This window comes from Euleptes europaea, chromosome 7, assembly GCF_029931775.1.
Source record: "Euleptes europaea isolate rEulEur1 chromosome 7, rEulEur1.hap1, whole genome shotgun sequence".
Taxonomy (NCBI): domain Eukaryota; kingdom Metazoa; phylum Chordata; class Lepidosauria; order Squamata; family Sphaerodactylidae; genus Euleptes; species Euleptes europaea.
Window position 1 is genome coordinate 47,997,093 of NC_079318.1, and position 20,943 is coordinate 48,018,035.

At 41.6% G+C, this 20,943-nt stretch overlaps 1 protein-coding gene across 7 annotated transcripts in view; it reads right to left on the reverse strand.

Annotated features, from left to right (window-relative positions):
* MARK1 (microtubule affinity regulating kinase 1) overlaps positions 1–20,943 on the reverse strand; it is a 73,158-nt gene that overhangs the window by 25,536 nt on the left and 26,679 nt on the right. For 6 of the 7 annotated variants that reach the window (XM_056852834.1, XM_056852835.1, XM_056852831.1 and 3 more), the window contains exons 2-5: positions 8,170–8,373; positions 6,358–6,411; positions 3,612–3,660; positions 2,360–2,425 (exon numbers count right to left, since the gene is read on the reverse strand). In XM_056852834.1, the coding sequence (XP_056708812.1) occupies positions 2,360–2,425; positions 3,612–3,660; positions 6,358–6,411; positions 8,170–8,373 (373 nt within the window). Of the gene's footprint in view, positions 1–2,359; positions 2,426–2,858; positions 2,982–3,611; positions 3,661–6,357; positions 6,412–8,169; positions 8,374–20,943 lie in introns of those variants that run through there. The other variant, XM_056852836.1, reaches the window with a different exon arrangement.

Below are 20,943 nucleotides of genomic sequence, written 5' to 3' on the forward strand. Positions count from 1 at the left end.
CCTGAATCAGAACGTCTTCTCAGCAACCTCTACACCAAACCAACTAAATCAAAGAGGGTAAGCTTAATTGGCAACTTGAGTGAAAAGCCATTACAGTGAGGTAACCAGGTGAAAAATCACATCTAGCTCTCATAAAACAGCAGACGAGGCAGTAAATCTGTGCCTAGACTGTACCACTCCAGACTGTAGGTGGTTGCCAGACTGTAGGTGGTTGCTTTTGAGATGAAATAGCTGCCCATGGGAAAAAACCCACATCACTACATATGGAAAAGACTATATTAGGGAGAGAGTGAAGCATTAGACTTACTTTGAGAGTTTCCTTTCATGGGTGAATTGATGGGTTGATTGTGGGCTTGCCTTGAGCAAGGAGGATGGGACAATGAGTACTCTATCTGGTCAGGCCAGCATCCACAAGGATTTAGACTGGGGCGGGATCTCTGAATAGTCAGAAGAAGGCACTGATTTTAACTCTCCTCCTGCCTCCACAAGGCTGGCCTGGGTCCTGGGACTTTGCACGACTGGTAAGAGGGGAGGGTGCTACTCTTTGATTTCTTCTTGCCTCTGTAGGGCTAGCCCTGGTCCCAGAAGCCTGACTAGCAGGGAAGGGGGGTACTCAGGTGTCTCATACTGTGTTGGAAACTCAGCAGCTGGAGAGATGGTTGGTTCAGCACTGCATGCAGCCAAATCTGCATGGGGTAGGAGCAGTCCATCAGAGGACACGCCCTGCTGAATTGTGAGTGCTGTGGGCTCTGGTCAGGCTGCTGGAAGACAATCCATGGCTGCACAAGGTGAGTCCTTGTACACCTTTGAGAGCCACTGCCACTTGACTTCAGCAGCACCTGAGAACGGCATTGTGGCACTGCAAACATAGCAGATCTTCTGAGAGTCTTTTTAGTCATTCGCTTTTGTCCCTTCTATGTGGCTGAGCGCTGACAGTGACGGTGTTTGCCTTCTGCAATGCAGGCAGAGCCAGTAGTGGGGATTCGCCTCCCAACGGAAATGAACATAAGAAAAGCCATGCTGGATTAGACCAAGGTTTAATTAAAGACAAGTCCAACAGTCTGTTCACATAGTGGCCAAACAGGTGCCTCTAGGAAGCCACAAACAAGATGACTGAGGCATTATCCTGCCTGTGTTCCAAAGCACCTAGTGTAATAGGCATTCTCCTCTGTTCCTGGAGAGAACAGGTATACATCATGACCAGTAGCCATTTTGACTAGTAGCCATGGATACCCCTCTTCCCCATGAACATGTCCACTCCCCTCTTAAAGCCTTCCAAGTTGGCAGCCATCGCCATATCCTGGTACAGGGAGTTCCACAATTTAACTAAGCGTTGTGTGAAGAAATACTTCCTTTTATTGGTTTTGAATCTCTCACCCTCCAGCTTCAGCAGATGACCACGCATTCTAGTATTATGACAGAGGGAGAAAAGCTTCTTCCCGTCCACTCTCCCTGTACCATGCATAATTTTATAGACCTCTATCATGTCTCCCCTTAACTGCCTTCTTTCTAAGCTAAATAGCCCTAAGCGTTTTAACCGCTCCTCATAGGGGAGTTGCTTTAGTCCCCTGATCATTTTGGTTGCTCTTTTCTGCACCTTCTCAAGCTCTGCAATATCCTTTTTTTAGGTGTGGTGACCAGAACTGTACACAGTATTCAAAGTGTGGTCTCTCCATAGATTTGTACAAGGGCAGTATGACAGCAGCAGTTTTATTCTCTAGTCCTTGTCTCATTATGGCCAGCATGGAATTTGCCTATTTCACAGCAGTGGCACTCTAGGTTGACATCTTCATCGAGCTATCCACTACCACCCCAAGATCCCTTTCTTAGCCTGTTACTGCCAGCACAGATCCCATCAGTGTATAAGTGAAGTTGGGATTTTTTACCCCAATACGCATCACTTTACACTTGCTCACATGGAGGGACTCTGCAAGATTTTCAACACACAACACCCTCACATGGGGTGGGAGGCCAATCCTTCAAAAGGATGCCCTCCTCCATCAAGGGGAACAGCTGACTTCTCCCTAATATTTAGTTTTCTATTGGCAAGTATGTGGGGGAGCATTAATTCATGTAAACCTCCACCTGCAGTATGAAACGGTTTAGTCTAGATGCAGGTTTACCCACCTCATCTCCTGCTTGTCATAATCTAAGGCGTAGCTGGCAATCCTCTTTTTAAAATACGTTAGTAGATGATAAAGCATCAACAAGAAGAAATGTCTTTAATTCTGACTATGGTTTTCATGGAGCTATGAATCATGCAAACAACACCAAAAGTGTATTATATCAGCTGAACCTCCATCTTCAAATTCATGTATTTCCAACTTACCCACAGAAGCAGAAGAGAGCGCTGACTTACCTCCACTGGCATATTCCATTACTAAATACAACGTTTTCTCCGTTTCAATCACTTCAAACAATTTAACTGAAAGATAAAAGAATGACAGTGAATTACCTGAAGCCATAAAGAAAAATGATTTACAATAATAATCTTCAACTGATGCACCTTATCCATGTCATAGATAAAAGGAAATCCATGCTGAAGTCAAGGTTTAGATCTACACTTCAAATTCTTTATTAAGAAATAATAATAACCACCCACTTCTTTTCCAGAGCTAGTCCAGGTTAGAAACAGTGCAGATTCTGATTCAACTAAAGATAGCAATTAAATACTAGGGGAGACCGCAGAACTGTTAAGAATCAGAAGGACACTGCCCATCAAGTATATTAACAATATGAATGTTGCTTATTTAAAAGTTTATAATAAGCCAACAAGAGCCAAGCATGTTGGAAAAGCAGCACACTCGGCTAGAAGAGGGAGGAAAAAGGGCATACCCTGTATGCAACAATATGTATACCTTGTATGCAACAAGCCCTCTGGCCGATTCAGGAACAATAACTGTCTCTGGAACAAAACTGTTCTGCCTTCCTCAGCCAGAAGAATTGTCATCACAAAGTAGGGCTCTAAAGGCAACGGAAACTAAAGCAGAAAGGGAAAGTTATACACTTTGTAATCCTGTTTTCTCATTCACAGGTCTCAGTTTGTCACAACAAAGTGCTATTGAATTAAACAAAGCTGATTCTAAAAACTTAAATTTTGTCTGATCACTATCACATTTTTAAAAACGCAGTTACCATAGATTCATTCCATTCTGAATCAACAGCGCAATCCTATGCTGTCAAACCACTGATTATGCATAGCTTGAAGCACGATATTCAAGGGTATGCCTAATATCGGTTTGTTGGACTAGCAGTACATTCTTCCACAACAGGCCCTTAATAAAAGGCCGTAAAATCAACCTGAAGACACAGTGGCCTTGTAGAAAGCAGCCAAAGAACTGTGCAACACACATTGCCTACTAGTACCCTATTCTTCTCCTAGTAAAGAATGTAAAACTTTTGAATAACTGTTTCATTTCCTACAGGAAATATTAAGTTGTTTAATTCAGGAAAACAATAATGCCACATAAACCGACAGGACAATTTACTCAAAACGGTGAAGATTTGATATACACTGGGAATTTGATCCTAACTCTAAAAGCCTAGTTAGAAAAGATACAAACCCAAACACATTTAATATATGACTCAGCAGAAAAATGGGAAATTCCTACCAATATTAGGGTGATTCAATATCTTCATTATTCGTACTTCTCGGAACAGCTGTTTTTAAAAAAAAGAAAACTATTTTTATTTACAGTGATGTTTATATAAGCATGTCTGTATGTAAAATAAAATAGAGCTGCACAGATAGCTCAAGAATAATGTAAAAGTATATTTTAAGATATAATTTAACAATTAGATACACTTGCCATCAAATGCTCTCCTAGAGGTTGATGTCAAGCACATTCTGCAGCAGTAAGTTATCCTTCTAGTATAAATGTCTGTGGCTTTTAGATATAGACCTGGGGCTACCAGAGTGATAGAATTCCACTTACTAGCAAACATTCATGCTAACTAGAAATGAAGGGAAATAATTTATACCCTATATTTCTTATAAAATTATTATCTGATAATTACCCAACCACTTCATACATGAAACGTGCAACTTTCCTGCATTCTTTTCTGTTCTAGCAACCTCTTCTGAACTCTGGAAAGACCACTACTAGGGATGCAGGACCTGCACAGAGGAATTATGCAGGTTCGGGGGGAATTAAGAGTGAGGAAGGACAAGAAGGTGAAATTATTCCTTATTCCTCTTCCACAAGTGCGGCTAGCTCCACTAAGGAAAGTGCTCCACTAAGGAAAGTGCTAGCTCCTTCCTCGCTCCAGCCTTCGGGTTCAAACAGCAGTTCTTGCACGCTGACTTGGAAACCCCAGGAATGGTCTTTCCAAAGGTTGGAAAGGGATACAGGAACGGAGAGGTTCATGGGAAAACTCTTCAGGCTCTCTAGGCAAAGATGTCTGGATAAGTAGAACTTGACAGAATTTAATGACAAACAGCAACATAAAAAGGTAATCCCTAGAAGAAATGGTCGTTCTGAAGAGTTATAGCATTTCAAAAGAAGCAATACCAGGTACTGAGAATTATAGAACATAACATTTTGCAAGAAGTAAAAAGTCAGAACCTTCATGACAAGAGGGTTAGCATACATAAAGACACTAAGACGTTATCCTGGAAAGGGATAAAGGGTTGGTTAAAGAACAAGAAATGCCGTCTTCTCACAATGAGCCTACAAAAGATTCATTATATAGACAGAATATATGAAGATTGTTGGTTGCCTAATTTAAAAGCTATTATCAGACAAATAACATGTTGAAATATTTTACTTCTATTAAGCAGAAGATTTTTATTCCATATGCTTACTGCAAATATTTAAGTAGGAATAATGGGATTTAAACAAGCCTACACCACACAATTAGGATGATTAATATTTGATCCAATTAAGCTTAACACTTCCTTTTACTTGAAATAAGTGAAGAAGCAATCAATTTTAAATAGACCCAACAGGGGAAGAAAAATAATTTCTTATTCACTAAAATACAATTGTGTATAATTATCCAATGGAAGCACACTTCCCCCCACCCCATCAAGTCACAGCTGACTTACGGCAACCCTGTAGGGTTTTCAAGGCAAGAGAAGTTCAGAGGTGGTTTGCCATTGCCTGCCTCCGCGTCCCGACACTGGTATTTCTTGGAGGTCTCCCATCCAAATACTAGACAGGGTCAGGGTTGAGAGTGTATGATTGTCCCAAGGTCACCCAGCAAGCTTCCACGGCACAATTGGGTTTTGAACCTGGGTTTCTCAAGTCCTAATCCAACACCTTAACCACTACACCGGCTCTCTACGGGGGGTGGGGGTAAGTAGCCCCCCCAAATAATCTCATACTGAGAACACACTATTGCCCACACCCACTGAGAACACACTATTGCCCACAGAGAACATACCAGTACGCATTGCTGCTGACCAACATTCTGTGTGTGATCTTCCTTACCTAATTTAATGCAAATGAAGTGCCTCCATTATATAAGGAGATGTTCACCAACCCAACAAAGTAGGTCGATCTCTCTCTATGCCTCTTTGCTTCTAGTTGAGCTCTGACTACACATTCCTATAATATGCAGCCGGACCATAGAGGCTGCTTGAAATTGCCCGTGTGGCGTAACTTCTCCATGAAGCCAACAGTCTGGACATACTAAATATCTGTACTGATCAGCTCTCACTGCACAGTAAGATTCACCAGCACCAAACGCAGCTAGCAGACACATGAAGCTACCTGGAACAGTTACTAAATGGAAGCAGTTCCAAGCTATATTGAGAAAAGTAGCCACTGCCCCTCTGAGTAGACAATACTGATCTAGAAAGAACAGTAGTCTGATTCAAATATGACAGCTTCATGTGTTCAAAAGCAAGATTCTACCCTGATTTTGCCCCCCCCCCTGCCAAGTTTATTTCTGTGGATAATATATAAGGCTGCTAAAGAGTTAATGATTTTTGCTCATTTGTAGGAGCATTACATGAGAAAGCTAAGGAACTGATAATAATATACTGGTAGCTCAGCAACTGGGTCAAGCCATGCTGTAAGAGAATCTGATCCTTTCTCTGTTCAGCTTCAATACAAGAGAATGTTGTTGGTATGTGTACCCAATTCATCTCACTGCAAAATTTACTGGCATATTCTCACTCCTGGGAATAGAGGCCATGAACAAAAACACACTTAACCCAGAATGTAGATCAAGCAACTCCCCGCCCCCCCCCCCCATCTTCCATCTGGGATGTATATACCTCCATCTCAGCTCAACCAAGTCTCTCAACAGTGACTAAGAGCATATAAACTATTTTCAGAGCTATTTAGTCATCCGGTAAGGGAAAGAATAATAAAGTTTCCATATAGCCCTTTGATACAATAACATTCTCACCTTTTGTAGACTGGTGGGATTTAGCTGGGTTTTGTCTATTATTTTCACAGCAACCTAAACAGAAAGAAAGGAATTCTCTGAATATGACACATGCAATTTTAAGGAGGATATGGTGAAAGTTTACAGTTTTTAAAGTTTTAAATACTATATAATGTACAATGTATATCTACATTACATGTTCTTAAAGCAATTCACATCATCTATGCAACATAGTTATGCAACATAGTTGTCTCACATGCTGGCAATGTCAGGATTTCTAATAGGTTTTTTGAGTCCAACAGTACCTAAAAAGCACTTTAGCTTAAAACCACAACAATCAAACACAGATCCCCTTTTAATTAGAGGTTTTAGTGTCTGAGAAAAAAGGAATCAGATTTTTTTTTAAAATCCCCTTTTATTTTCAACTGTTTATATGTCTGTAAATCAGAGCTAGACTTTTCAGGGGAAATCTCAAAACAAGAAATCTGTCTGCATTTCTATCCTGCCTTTGTTTGAAGAGTTCAGGCGGTAATTAACCTCATGGAACCTTCCTGTGAGTGAGTTAGGTTAAGAGCGACTGGTTTGTGTTCATTACAATTAGCTTTGTGGCTGAGCAGGGTTTTGAACCCAAGTCTCCTCAGATTATGTCCAACAATCTAACCTCAGTAGTCTAAATCAAACAATCTGACCATATGCTGCACTGGTTCTCACACAAATTATCTTGTCTTCACACAAATATGTTTTTACTTTTTAATGGCTACAAATTAGGGTTGCCAGGTCCCTCTTCGCCACCGGCGGGAGATTTTTGGGGTGGAGCCTGAGGAGGGTGGGGTTTGGGGAGGGGAGGGACTTCAATGACATAGAGTTCAATTGCCAAAGAGGCCATTTTTCTCCAGGTGATCTGATCTCTATCGGCTGGAGATCAGTTGTATTAGCAGGAGATCTCCTGGCAGTTGGCAACCCTACTACAAACAGACATGATAGCAATGGGACCTAGCCAGGGTCCTGCCAGCTCCCTAATGTGAGGGTCTGTAAGGCCTTTGCCTTGTATGTTTCCCCCCCCTCCCTGGACTCGTAAAAGCAGTCCAGGCCTTTTGCCTTTCCTTGGTTCAGGCGCGGCGTCTGAAAGGCCCCAGGTTGGAACGTCTCTTCCCTCTTCCCACGTCCCTCCCTTGCTCTCACTGACTCCCTTCCACCAGCTATGGCCTTGGTGAGTAGATAGTACTAACAAGCTCCCTGAGTGCTTTGATGTTTTGTACCATGCACAATTATCTCGTAGATTCCCATAACATACGTTTGACATCTGCTTCCCTGTAGGGGTTATAATTCTGTCTTTGTGAAATCATGAGCACTTGCAACTTTACCAGTGTAAGGCCTATACTTCTCTGAAGCTTCCAATAAAGTTTCTTGTTTCTGCATGACCGTCTGAGCAAGTGATTTTATGGAGTTTGCACAGGGAGGTGGGGAACCCTCACACCTAAGATGTAACATGATGGATTTAAAGCACAGCATTGGTGGGCAGAAGAAGGAGCTCAACCTTACTTACTGCCTTGGATCATTTTTTAACAGGACTACTTCTGGCCCCACTGCTCTCACCAAGAGAAAAAAAAAGCTTTAAAAAAGGGAAGCATGGGAATTCAGCCCTTCGGCTCACCTCTTTACAGGGATTTAACAACAGATACTACTCTGCACGCAAGCCTCTGCCACCACTGAGTGTATTTTGGCCCTGAGAAAAGTCTGTTACGTATCACAGAGTTAGATGATCAACGTTGTTACTGCAAACAGCCAAACAAGAATAAGGCAACACATAATAATTGTTCACAAGAAGTTTACCTCTCTACCGGTAAGAACGTGTCTAGCCAGCTTCACTTTAGCAAAATTTCCTTTTCCTATTGTTTTGAGTAAGCGGTAATTCCCAATGTGAGGATGGTCTTCATTTGTGGATGTGATTGAGTTCCTGCAACGGGGTATGTTTTGCCTGCTGCTTGATTTTGTGGGCTGGACATGGGGCTCCGTATATCCATCAACAGAAGTGTGCTATAAGACACAATTAAAAAAATTACAATAGTAATCTGCACAAGTTATAAAATAAATTTAAAATGGGATTAAAATAACCCACCTCACATAGTGGTTCTGTGGGAAAGTACAGGACAGCAAAGCACTTTGCAAATAAAAAATAAGTTATCTACATAACAGTATTAAATATTTGGTTTTACAGGTTATGTTTCCTCTGACTGATTTCAAGCTTAGCTTTCTTTTGAGATATTAATAAAACTGAGTCATGTGTTCAAACCAATGAAAGTAAATGAAATTGATTTCCTTATTAATAAGAACATAAGAAAAGCCATGCTTGATCAGACCAAGGCCTATCAAGTCAAGCAGTCTGTTCACGCAGTGGCCAACCAGGTGCCTCTAGGAAGCCCACAAACAAGACAACTGCAGCAGCACCATCCTGCCTGTGTTCCAAACCACCTAATATAATTGGCATGCTCCTCTGATACTGGACAGAATAGGTATGCATCATGACTAGTATTCATTTTGACTAGTAGCCATGGATACCCCTCTCCTCCATGAACATGTCCACTCCCCTCTTAAAGCCTTCCAAGTTGGCAGCCATCACCACATCCTGGGGCAGGGAGTTCCACAATTTAACTATGCATTGTGTGAAGAAATACTTCCTTTAATCTGTTTTGAATCTCTCACCCTCCAGCTTCAGCAGATGTAGCATTCTAGTATTATGACAGAGGGAGAAAAGCTTCTTCCTGTCCACACTATGCATAATTTTATAGACCTCTATCATGTCTCCCCTTAACCACCTTTCCAAGCTAAACAGCCCTAAGCCCTTTAACCACTCCTCATAGGGCAGTTGCTGTAGTCCCCTGATCATTTTGGTTGCTCTTTTCTGCAGCTTCTCAACCTCTGCAATATCCTTTTTTAGGTGTGGTGACCAGAACTGTACACAGTATTCCAAGTGTGGTCTCACCATGGATTTGTACAAGGGCAGTATGATAGCAGCAGTTTTACTCTATTCCTTGTCTAATTACAGAAAGCATGGAATTTGCCTTTTTCACAGCAGCCACACAATGACATCTTCATCAAGCGATCCACTACTACCCCAAGATCCCTTGTGTCTGTCACTGCCAGCACAGATCCCCATCAGTGTATATGTGAAGTAGGGATTTTTTTGCCCCAATATGCATCACTTTACACTTGCTCACATTGAATTTCATTTACCATTTTAATGCCCATTCCTCCAGTTTGAAGAGATCCTTTTGGAGCTCTTCACAGTCCGATTTTGTTTTAACTAACCCAAATAATTTAGTGTCATCTGAAAACTTGGCCACCTTGCTGGTCACCTCCAACTCCAGGTCACTGATGAACAGGTTGTAAAGCCCCAGTCCCAACACAGATCCATGAGGGACCCCACTGCTCACTCAATCCATAAGAGGACGTGTCCACCTATCCCATGACTATGAAGTTTGCTTAGCAGTCTTTGGTGGGGGACTTTGTCAAAAGCCTTTTGGAAATCCAAATTCACAGTGTCCACAGGCTCATTCCTGTCCATGTGCTTATCGACACTTTCAAAAAACCCTACATGGTTAGTGAGACAGGACCTACCTTTAAAAAAGCCATATTGGGTTTTGCTCAGCAAGGCTTGCCCTTCTAATTGCTTGACAATTCTATCTTTAATGCTTTCCATCAATTTACCTGGAACAGACGCTGAGCTAACTGGCCTGTAATTTCCTGGATCCCCCCTGGAACCTTTTTTATAAATGGAGGTTACATTGGCCATTCTCCAGTCCTCTTGTACAGAGGCTGATCTAAGGGACGTGTTACATATCATCGTTAGAATTTCATCAATTTCCCATTTGAGTTCTTGAAGACCTCTAGGATGAATACCATCAGAGTGAATGGGCCACTGAACGTTTCACAGAGAGATGAACAACAGATGATAGCTGCTGCCCATATGCTCTGCTTAAGGACTTCCCAGATGCACATAACTAGTTACAGCATGAAACAATGCTGGATTAGTCAGCATTGTTTAGATTCTTAGTGGTTAGAGTCTGTTTCTTACACAATGCCCTTTCTCTCTTCCCGTTTTATGCAAATATTAAATCTCACCTTTCCAAAACTTCCATCCCAACTTAAGATCCTTTAGCCTTTGCCTTTCCCTGTCCATCCACCCCCTCCATCTTTATATCTATGTTAGATCGTGAACCCACAGACAGGGAATGTCTCCATTTAACTTTTATACAGTGTCTGGTTTCTAGGCACTACACAAATATTATTCCCATTTCATTACACCATCCAAAGTAAGAAGAGAGGGAATTAAAAAGTTGGGGTAACCAGTTAAAATTGGAAAGGAAAGTTTACAACCCAGTTTTATTTTGTTAATATCCACCTTGGCTACAAAACATGGGTTCATATCATCAGACTGAGAATTCAAACACTGCTTTTATCTATTTTTTATAATATGTATACCCAGCCTTTCCCTTGTGGCTCAAGGCAGCTTACAATTCCAAAATTAAAAACATACAAGGCTACAATAAAACCCAGTTCCCCTCCCCAAGAAAATGCCTACAGCTTAAACTCCATAAAACCCTTGCAAATAAAACAACCTTACAGCACCTCCTAAAAATCTCTACTCATGGACACAGGCAATGACCCAGAAGATATTTAGTATGGAATACCTCATCTAATCAGTTCTTAGTAATATATTGTTTATACACCAAGGTCAAGGTGTACAAATATGATCAATGTTTTGGACAACTGTCTTAGGCAAGAAAGTTAAATTTGTCGTAAGATTATATTATATGCATTCTTCTCTGTGGATAAGTTTGTAAAAAGTAGTTCATGGCCATTATAACCCAGTAAGCCAGTTTTATAATATAATGAAATTAGAATGTGTAATGTTAAATGAGAGCTAGTGTTGTGCTGTGGTTGTATCAGACTAGAATCCAGAAGACCCAGGTTCAAATCCCCATTCTGCCATGCAAACTTGCTGGGTGACTTTGGGCTGGTCACACACACTCAACCTAACCTACCTCACAGATCTGTTGTGAGGATAAAATGGAGGAGAGAATGTTGTAAGCGTCTTTGGGTCCCCACTGGAAAGAAAAGTAGGATATAAATGAACTAACTTACTAACTAAACAAACAAACAAATAAACCTTAAAGTAGTAACTAGTGACATTTGGGGTTGTTATCTCTACATTTAACCTTTGCTATCAAATCTGCATGTATTTGTAAAAGGACACTGTACTTCAACTGCAACATACTTGACTTCATAAGATGTTTAATCCATCACTTATGTTATCTGATCTGTCATCACATGAGTTGCTTGGGAAAGAAAATCTTGTGATTCTTCTGCCTAAATCAATTCATGTTGCCCCCTTTTTTACATTTTGCTCAGTTTGCAAAAAATGAACCCCTTCAGATTCAAATACTGACTATTGTTTGAATACTTGAAATTAAGTCTTTTCTGGGGCTATTTCAGCAGATCTCCCGTTGAGATCTGGGACAGAAGATAAGGGATAATACCGCCACACATTCATAATCCCTATTTAGTCCCTCAGCATTTGCAAAGAAAAATGTTTGGGAGCTCCAAACGTAGAACTCTCAGGAACTTGTGCTTACCATGGAAATCTAACATTTGCATGGAGTTTTCTCCATGCTAGCACTACCAGGTCTGTGGCAATGTCTAGAAGTAGTGTGGAGACATTTTATGCAACTGGGCCAACTTGTGTGGCAATACAACTGATACTCCTTGCCATGGGCATGTTGCCACACAACTGCATTGTTGGCAGTCTCCATTTGGTTATCAGTAACATATGAAGCAGACCTCAGGCATGAATGGTCCAACAGAAAAAAATTAACCCTGGGAAAAAAGCAAATCGCTTGTGCATCATTCTCTCTCTTCAGCCTTAAAGTTTTCATACAATCTATTATTTTAGTCATACTAAGGAAGGGGGCATGTGAAGAGCCCCGTGGCGAAGAGTGGTAAGCTGCAGTACTGCAGTCCAAGCTCTGCTCACAACCTGAGTTCGATCCTGATGGAAGTTAGTTGCAGGTAGCCAGCTCAAGGTTGACTCAGCCTTCCATCCTTCCGAGGTCGGTAAAATGAGTACCCAGCTTGCTGGGGGTAAAGGGAAGATGACTGGGGAAGGCAATGACAAACCACCCCGTAAACAAAGTCTGCCTAGTAAACGTCGGGATGTGTCATCACCCCATGGGTCAGGAATGACCCGGTGCTTGCACAGGGGACCTTTACCTTACCTTTTAAGGAAGCGGGCAGGGAGGAAATAGAAGACGACGATACTATTCAGACACAAGCACCTTTTTCGCAATATTATTTGACTTTCATAAATGCATTCTTCCAAATATTTACAAAAACCATTTGTATCAGATTTTGATGGTCACCCTCACAATGTAGCAAATAAGCAATTTCTGACATCCATTCTTATTCTCACTTGCTACGTATGTCTTGTTTTGTGTGCCTATATTTTGCATTAGGCATCCGTTTGGGAAGTTTTTGCCTGTTTGGGGGCAGGGGGAAGGCAGCATTGATACAGCTCATTACCAGGTATCCAAAATGTTTAAATCAGTAAGTGAAAACGCTGTCTGGACATCCTTCCATACAAGCTGCTATAATACTAATGCAGATGTACTCATTATTCAGATCCAAATATGATTGCAGTGGTTATCTTTTCTTTCCACTGTCTGAAGTCATGACTTCAGTGAGGCGTTCCATCATCCAACATCATAAAGCCAAAAACCTATTGTTCTTAATAACCAATCCCATTCAGAATGACTGGTTTTTAGGCAGGTGAGACTAGAAGAAAACAAAAGCAATCCCAGAGTTTTGATTCCACTGCCAGACTGTTTGTAGTCAACCTCATGTCCTCATTTGTAAGGCATCCAAGATCAGATTTGTTTTGAAGCAAGTACATATGCAAAAGCAGTCAAGTAGAACCACTCTTTTGCTTGGTGACTACACAGAGAGAGATTATTCAAGTAAGAGTTTCCTGGAAGAATATAAATAAGACCTGTCATATTATAAGCTTTCTGCTTTATGTAATGCAGAAGAATTAAAAGATCATGCTTTTCTGTTTTTTGACTTCTCAGGCAGACCAGGAAACACTAACCAGACACATATCACACAGATGTAGCTCCAAAACATGATGTAATAACAAAAAATGGTGGCAATGACAGCCATGCCTCAGAGGCTTGTGCATTCCCTCTTCTTCTGTTGTGATCCAATTATGTCCTGAATGTTCTGCTTTTCAGAAACCTCAGCTTCCATTATTTAACTTTTTCTCCACACCAGAACTTAAAATCCACTTCAAACCATGGTTTCCCATTCTGTTTTGGCAAAGTAAGGCACCCAGGTGGGCCATCTGTGACGGAATCTTCAGCAATTTACAATCTGCACCACAACACCATCTAATCTCCACTCTAATTTAGGCTAAAAACATCACCCAACTGGGCCTCAGCATATGACAGATGGGACCCAATCAGGATACCCCAGGCTCTATAAAACCCCAGCTTACAGGCTACTTCTTCAGTCTGGGCATCTTGTCAGGTGTGAACAGTCCTGGACAAGACTAAGCTGAAGCTTGCCCTTCTCTGGTCATAAGCCCTTTCCTGTTTGTGACTTTGCCTCTTGCCTCAGGACCTCATCTGACTCCTTGGAAAACCCAGCCACTGAATGCTTTTGAGCTCATCCTTTGCCTCTGGTCCCTTCAAACTGTGGACAGAACCTTGGTACTCTGACAGATCTGATCTGAAAAACCATAATTTGACCAGATGTCATTCTAAACTATGGCTGGCATGGATTATGAAATTCAGGCAGGAGGGAAGAAGTGACAATACATACCTGAGGCACAGTCATTAATGCTGATTAGGCATTGTCATATGGAGATAGGAAGTCCTTCACATCCTAGTCCAAAATTAATTGGGCTTTAATGGTATGTACCGGCATTGTGACCTGTGCTTAGAAACTGTTTGGCAGCCAGTGATAGTTTTTGAACATTGGTGAGAAGTTACCTTGCTGCTGCTCTTTAAATTAACTAATGTTTCAAATACATCCCCACAAAGAACACACTACAAGAATCCAACTTAGCCAGATCAAGCTTCCAAGGGCTCCTCTGGCATACCAAGCGAAGTTGACTAAAGGTACTATGTGTTACAGGAAAGACCTGAATCTCTTCCTGCAGACCAGACCTTCTGGCACCTACTCACTCACTCACACTCTCACTCACATACACACTTCCAATTTGTTGGCGAGATCAACTTCTGTTCTCGCTGTATTTGAATAAAGTCATCATCATCATCATTTATTTATTATAGTCAAAGACCAGCTTACACAAAAAGAAATATCATAAATAATTAAAAATATCCAGTATTTGATCAAGTAAAACAAAAATTTAGTTACAACAACTCTTGGTAAAATGGCCTGTTTAACATAAAAGACATTATGACAGCTTCTTCTGCCTTATTACACATGCCCTGGCACAAAATCTTGCAACCCGATAGGTAATATCTTTAATAGAATCATCTAATAACAAAGTAGTGTGGCTAACTCTATCTCTGTCTCTATCTGGGAAGCTAGACAAAATTGGATCGATGAACATTTTACGTATGACTTGATAAAATGGGCAGTGTAAAAGAACATATTCAACTGTTTCCACCATTCCAGATTGACATGGACAGAGGTAGAGTTCATAAGGGAGACGGGCATATCTCCCTTCAAGAAGAGCAGATGGGAGGGCATTAAAGCAGGCCAAAGTAAAGGCTCTCCGATATTTAGGGTAATCTAAGGCATAGAGATAATTTGTGGGAGCCAAAAAATTAATACGGTTTTCCACTACTGGAACCGAGTGAGCCCTTGATCTGTCAGCTTGAACGGCAGTGTCCCAAAGCCTCTGTTTAGCTATAGTTTTTGCTCCTTGATAGCCAAGATTTAGTAGAGTTGTGCTTGATAAACCTTAACATTGCAATTTATCCTCAATTGGTTTAATCTATCTTGAGGAAAAATTATCTGCAAAGATTAGGGGAGTTAAACCAGATGGGAACAGCTTTAGCTTTAACCAATAAGAAATAGAATGGTACAAAACATGTGTTTCTAATGTCACCATCCCGGCTTCCAGTCTGATCAGTGCATTTGAAATACATTGTGGTACTCCAAATAGGGATCTGAGGAACTTAGACTGGACTATTTCTAATTTGTAGTATCTGTTATAGAGGCATATCTGTGACCCAAACATGAGTTGAGGAATCACCTTTCCCTGGAAAACTTTCATAGCAGAAGGTATGTGGGAACCTCCTTTTGTAAGAAAGAATCTCAGAGTTGCCATAGCAGTCCTTTGAGATGACTCAGACACTTGGGACAGCTGAACTGACCATGAGCCAGAGGCTTGAAATACTTTGCCTAGGTATCTGAACACTTTGACTTGGTCAATCTCATGACCATCTATCTGCCACTTATGTTTTATGGTCTTATGAGATAGGACCATAATTTTGGTCTTAGTGAAGTTAATTAATAAGTGCTCCTCTTTACAATAGTTCACAAGAGCTCTAGGGGCTCTTCTAAACCCTTTCTCTGTATGAGCTAAGATTACCATGTCATCTGCATACAAAAGTGTGGAGATTGGTCTGATTGCCTTGTTGGATGGATGGAAATTAAAGTTGGATAAACATCGTACCATAGAGTTTATATAAAAATTAAAGAGCAGAGGAGCTAAAATGCATCCTTGTTTCACTCCTCTTTTAACTGGGATCTTATGTGATAAATGACCTTGGGGGTTACATCTCACTGCCAATTGAGTAAAGTCTAGCAAGAAAAAAACAGCACGACAATATCTTAATATAAATATGAAAAATCTATATTAAAGTGACTAAGGTGACAAAAGGGCAAACAACATGAATACAAAGTGAAACTATATACAATATGAACAAAAGGGCACAAAGAAGAGTATCCGTCTGTATAACAAATAAGCAACAAATAAGCAACAATGTATCAGTCTTAACAGTGGTACGTGCTACTTCACTATGAAGTGTAAAAGAAGTCTATGTTGACGATGATTTGCTTATTCCTTTTTAACCTTGTTCGTTTCTTCTTTTCCAGAAAATGATATCAGACCAGAGGATACTTTCCAAATGTTCATGTTATAGCGGAAAAAAGGACGTGTCGTCTAGATCGTTTTAACACATTTCGCTATATGCTTCATCAGCTGTCTGTGCATAATAAAACTACAATATACCAATAATACAGTCTAAATATAGTAATTTTGTAATTTTATAAATATAAAAAGCCATCATGTATGCAAATTTTCTTACCATACGGAGGTTGAAAGATACCATAATAGGTGCTATATTGCAATGGACCCGAAGGTTCCTCTCAAAGATTTCAAAAGGCAAGGTAAGGGAATCTAACAGCTCATCTGAATAAGACTAGAATTGCAGGTGTAGGCAATGAGCTCAAGTTGTTTAATCAGTAAGAGTCAAAGGAATGTCAGGGGAGCTCTTAAAGAAAAAGAATACATTTTCTATAAAAAACAAGAAAAATCCATTTCTGAATTCAAACCTTCTGGGGCAAGCATCCTGAAAAGAAAGATGAACTTGGTTTCCATTTGGAGGAGAATCTTTTGGGCATTCTGAAAATCATGCATGCGACCACGATACTGCCATAACATGCAAAAGGACATATCATTTTCGCTATGTCCCTTCTCAATAAAATGGGATGTGAGGGGCGCCTCCATTATGCGGGCACGTATCCTTGAGCGATGCTCACATATCCTAGTTCTGATAGTTCTAACCGTGCTCCCGATGTACATTAAATTACATTTGCATAAAATGCAATATACAACCTGTTTGGAAGCACAGAGAATTGTCACAGAGTGAATTTAAAGCCCATGAAAGTAGATGAAAGCTCTTTAATTGGAAGACATAGGTTGCAAACTGAGCATGAGCCACAACGATGGTGGCCCGAGGCAGGCAGTAAGAAAGAAGGACCAAAACCAGATTCTTGTGGAATGTGAGTAGGAAAAGAGTCCGTGTGGGTTAAAGCATCCTTGATAGATCGGGGCTGGCACAAGCCACAAAGGGGAGGAGATTCACAGCCAGGTATAGAAGCTAATAAGTGCCAATGTTTTTTTATTATGTTGTTTATGAGATGAGATTTAGAACTAAATTGTAAAGACCAGTTTAAATTTCCTGAGAGATTCCTATTATTACTATTATTCGCGAGTAAAGATTATTTTGGTTTGGAGTCGGCTCAATATTTGGCAGTGTGCAAAACATGAAGAGGAAAACCCTTTGCTACCAGAGCTCTATCTAGTTGGTCAGTTGCATGCTGGTAGTCCATTGCATTGGTGGAGTTGCGTTTTAATCTTAAGTAATGACTGAAAGGTAAGTTTTTTATTAAATGAGGAGGATGAAAAGAAGAATAATTTAAACCTGCACGTTTTGCTAGTGGTTTGGAGTATAGTCTGACAGCTAAAGTGAAGTGCCTATCAACATAAACTTCTAAGTCAAGAAAAGCAATTTTATTGGAGTCATGTATACCAGAGAAGGAAATATTAGGATGGCATTGATTTAGCCAGTCAGTAAAAACTATGAATTGTTCAGCAGATTTAAAATTAAAGAAAAGATAGTCCACAAACCGGCGAAAAATCAACATATCTGAATGGAAAGAATTATTATGGAACAAAAAATTATTTTCAAAATTAATCATAAAAATATTAGCAATGGATGGGGCACAAGCTGCACCCATTGAGACTCCATTGATTTAAACTCCATTGTATCAGAAATAATTGTGTTTAAATAAGATGTCCAATAACTGTAACAAAAAATCTGTGGGAGGTTCTGGGTCAGGTCTGGTGTCCAAAAGATTCTGAATTATGTGTCTGACTTCTGCTAAAGGTATATTGGTGTACAGGGCAGAAACATCTAGACTAGCCAGCACACTACCAGCAGGAATTGTGTGCTTTTCTAACTGTGCAATAAAGTCCCGGGAATCCAAAATAAAAGAAGGAGTTGCACTGGCAAAGGGCTTTAAGTAAATATCCAAAAATTTGGCAAGAGGTTCCAATTGGAAATCTGAACCTGAAATAATAGGATGACCTATGGGAGGACGGGTGGGTTTATGAATTTTTGGGAGAGTATAAAAAATCGGAGTTCTTGGAAATTTGTTGATGAGGAAATCAGCCACATGTTGATTAATGAGTCCAGCATTAAGTGCCTCATAAACAGTGGTTCTGATGATGAGATCTATAGATTTGACCGTATTGGATGGTAAAGGCTTGTAAAATCTAGTATCCTTAAGCTGCCTAAGATTTTCATTATCAAAATCTGTAGTGTTCATGACAACAATGGCCCCTCCTTTATCAACCTCCTTGATGGTTAATGATTTGTCATTACTTAACTGTTCCAAGACAGAACGCTGAGCTGCAGTAAAATTGACTCGAGTTGGAATGTGGCGTTTTTCCATCTTAGAAACGTCTTGTAAAAAAACATGCTGGAATGTCTGTATCAAATGATTTTGGTTATGGGGAACGAAGGTGGAAGCAGGTCTAAACAAGGAACGATTACAGGTGCTTCCTTGGAAAAAATCTTTTAATTTAATTTGCCAAAAAAGTTTATACAGATCAATCGAAGCCATTTCAATTTGACCGTTCAAAGGGGTTTGAATGGTGGTTTAGTGAGGCCCTTGAGGACCGTCCTGAGGTTCCAGGTAGGGAAAATGGTGTACTACCGCTGGCAAGGTGGATGTAACTCCCCGGAGGAACGCCTTGACGTGCAGATGTTTGCTTTAGGCCGGACACTTGAGGAACCAGTGTGGCAATGGCTGCCAATTGACGCCACACGGTAGAGGTCTTAAGGCCCAGCTTCCTTCCTTCCTGGAGAAAGGAGAGGATATCCACCACCCTGGGCTTGAGAGGGTTGACTATAGCGCGGTCACACCAGGAAACGAAGGCTTTTCAGGTGACACCTGGTAGATTCGATGAGTGGAGGGTCTCTTGGACACCATTATGGTGTTGACAATGTCCAAATTGTACCCGAGGTCTAGTTGCCTTCACCTTTCAATGGCCACACGGTCAATCGGTACCAAACCCGGGTCCGGGTGACAGATAGGGCCCTGGAGGAGTAGATCGTGTCTGTCAATTTGTTGACAAGCTGCAAGTCCAGGATGGCCCTCCAGTCCCCGTTCTTTTTTGGGGACCGCGAAGACACGGAGTAGACCCCGCAGAAGTGTTGTAAGGTCTCGACGGGTTCGATGGCCTGAAAATCCAGCAAGTGCTCGACCCTAACTCTGTGCAAAGAAGCTTGTCCCCGCTGAGGAAACGTGGTTGCGCAATGATTTTGTTGGGTGGAGTGTGGTGGAACTCTAGTAGGTACCCTTGGTTGACTACCTGCGTCACCCAGTGGTCCACTTGGGAGGCTTCCCGCTTGGCCGCAAAATGGCTCAGGCGGCCCCCCCACTGGAATAGTTTTGGCGTCACTGCTTGGTCTGGTGAGGCACCGCCGGATCTGTCAGAGTTGGACTGGGAGAAGCGTGAGGCTCTAAAGAGGCAACCTCCTCTCCGGAAGGAACCTCTGTTCACATTCCATGAGCCTCTCCTTTGGTTGCCTCAAAACCTCTGGAGATTGTGGGAGGGACAAAAGGAGTGAGACGAAGAGCCTTTCTGGTCTCTACGGAAACTCTTGGGCAGCACCTTCTTCTTGTCCTGCGTCTCAATCAGTATGGAGTCCAACTGATCTCCAAAGACTTAGTGCCCTGTAAGGGAACCCCATAAGGTCTGCCTTAGCGTGTGTGTGCGCCTGCCAGGGATGGAGCCAAAGTGATCACATGGCCACCGATTGGGTGGCTATGGCCCGTGCATGGAGTCCGCTAAGAAGGTAATGGCTTTGAGGACTCTGGAGACACCCTCTAGGGCCTTTCTATTATATTCAGGGATAAGCTGATGCTGCTTGCGTGTCCACACAATTGCTGCCCTGGACATGAGAGCAGATGTTACGGAAGAACTAATAGGTAAGGCAGATGCTTTGTGAGACCTCTTGAAGGGGGGCTCAGCCTTCCTATCCCAAGGGTCTCGTATGGACCCTATGCCGTCTCTGGCGACTAAATCAAAGGAATGCAATGCAGTTACCAGGGCTTCTACCACCGGGATTTGAAGCAACTGATTTGCAGCATTGCTTAGATTGTAAAAAATTTTGGCCACAGCAGGAGCCTGCTTGCTTGCAAGTGGCTTCTCTCATTCTGACATAATTATGGAGGTAAAGTACTCGGATGGTCCTATATGAAACAGAGTGCCTGTGGAAGATTTCTTTAGAACCCTTCAGGTTGACAGGCTGTGACTCAGAGAGATCCAGGGCTGTTAGGGCCTTGGAAAAAAGGGCAGGAAAGTCCTCCTGAGAGAACAATCTGAACTGCTTCTCCTCTACTGGGGGAAGGTTTTCTCAGAAGAAATTCTCCCTCTTCCCTTGTCTCTGAATCTGAGGAGTAGGGGGAGAGGGTAGCCTCCGAATGTATTGATGATGGGGGCCCAGAACTCCCCCCCCCATATGGGAGCCCCTGTGATCGCGACTTGAACCCCCCGAAGGGGAG